The sequence below is a fragment of the Ursus americanus genome, chromosome 5 (genome assembly GCF_024610735.1).
Source record: "Ursus americanus isolate L20-20 chromosome 5, mUrsAme1.1.p, whole genome shotgun sequence".
In the NCBI taxonomy this organism is placed as follows: domain Eukaryota; kingdom Metazoa; phylum Chordata; class Mammalia; order Carnivora; family Ursidae; genus Ursus; species Ursus americanus.
Window position 1 is genome coordinate 85,210,810 of NC_142131.1, and position 1,613 is coordinate 85,212,422.

Genomic DNA, 1,613 nt, shown 5'->3' on the forward strand with positions numbered 1-1,613 from the left:
AGTAATACCCCAGTTATTCATACTGAGTCTTGAAACCATAAGAGAGACTTTCAACCATGGAAAACATAATGAGGGTTTTTGGAGGGGTGGTGGGTGTGGGAATGGGCTAAATAGGTGGTGGGTATTAAGGAGAGCACTTGTTGGGATAAGCACTGGGCATTTATGTAAGTGATGAATCACTAAATTCTACTCTTAAAACTAATATTACACTCTGTATTAGCTAACTAGAATTTAATAAAAACTTGAAATGTTAAAAAACAAATATACCAAGAACACAGTGCACATTGAACTAAAGCAAATTTCTGAGAATACGTAAACAAATTATTCTATTTTATTCCAAATTTCCCTGTATTATAACCAATTCCATCAAAGTAAAATGATTATGTGAGGCAATATTTGTGTATTTTATGCATAATTATGAATGTGAGGTAGTGTTTGTCTATTTTATGCATAAATTTTAGGTTGACATATGAAAAAATATTCTAATCTACCTTAATGATGATGTTAATACAATTTTTTCTCCATGCATTGAAGAAATTATAGTTTGCAAGATATGCTCTACCCCAGGAATAACATCACAATCAGTGAATAACAGAAAACCATCAAAAAGAGACAGATACTGAAGATTCAAGAAAATTTTTCTTCTGTTTCAAAAAAAAATCAAAATGCATGAGAAATTAATCAATGTGACCCTAATAACAAAATTTGTGCTCATGGGATTCCCTGATGATCAGGTGCTACAGAGGCTCTATGCTGCCTTCTTCTCCCTGGTTTACCTGGTGGCACTAATGGGAAACATCCTCATTATCACCCTTACCACCATTGACCAGCATCTCCAAACCCCCATGTACTTCCTCTTGAAAAATCTGTCTTTGATTGATATCTGTTACATCTCTGTCACTGTCCCCAAATCCGTCATGAACTCTCTGACCAACAGCCATTCCATCTCCTTCATGGGATGTGCCTCACAAGTTTTCCTTGTTGTTTTCTTTGCCGGCACAGAGTTTGCCCTACTTCTGGTGATGTCCTATGACCGTTATGTTGCCATCTGCTGTCCTCTGCACTATGAGGCCATCATGAATAGAGATTCCTGTGTGCAGATGGTGACAGCATCATGGTTCATTGGGTGTGTCTATGGATCCATACATGTTGCAGGTACATTCTCTGTCCATTTCTGTGGTTCCAACATAGTGCATCAGTTTTTCTGTGACATTCCATCATTGCTCACACTGGCTTGTTCTGGAGAGCAAATTCTAGAATATGTGTTTATTATTGTTAGTTTTTGTTTTGTTTTTGTATGTTTTACTTTCATGGTTGCTTCCTATGTTTATATTGTGTCCACTGTCCTAAGAATTCCTTCTTCACAAGGCAGGTTTAAAACCTTCTCCACCTGCATGCCCCATCTAACTGTGGTAACCCTGTTCCTCTCTTCTGTATATATTGCATATTTAGGTTTAAACTCAAAATCCCCATCGTCACTGAACATCTTTATGTCTGTGTTATATTCTTTATTACCTCCCAGCCTGAATCCTGTCATTTACAGCCTGAGAAACAGGGACATGAAAGTGGCCCTTGGAAAAGTTTTTGGTGAAAAAATGACACCAAATATATAA

At 37.0% G+C, this 1,613-nt stretch overlaps 1 protein-coding gene across 1 annotated transcript; it reads left to right on the top strand.

Annotated features, from left to right (window-relative positions):
* Positions 1-665: 665 nt before the first annotated feature.
* Positions 666-1,613, top strand: LOC123791170 (olfactory receptor 14A16-like). Its single transcript, XM_045795808.1, has one exon. It carries the CDS (start codon positions 666-668, stop codon positions 1,611-1,613), a length of 948 nt encoding a protein of 315 aa, XP_045651764.1.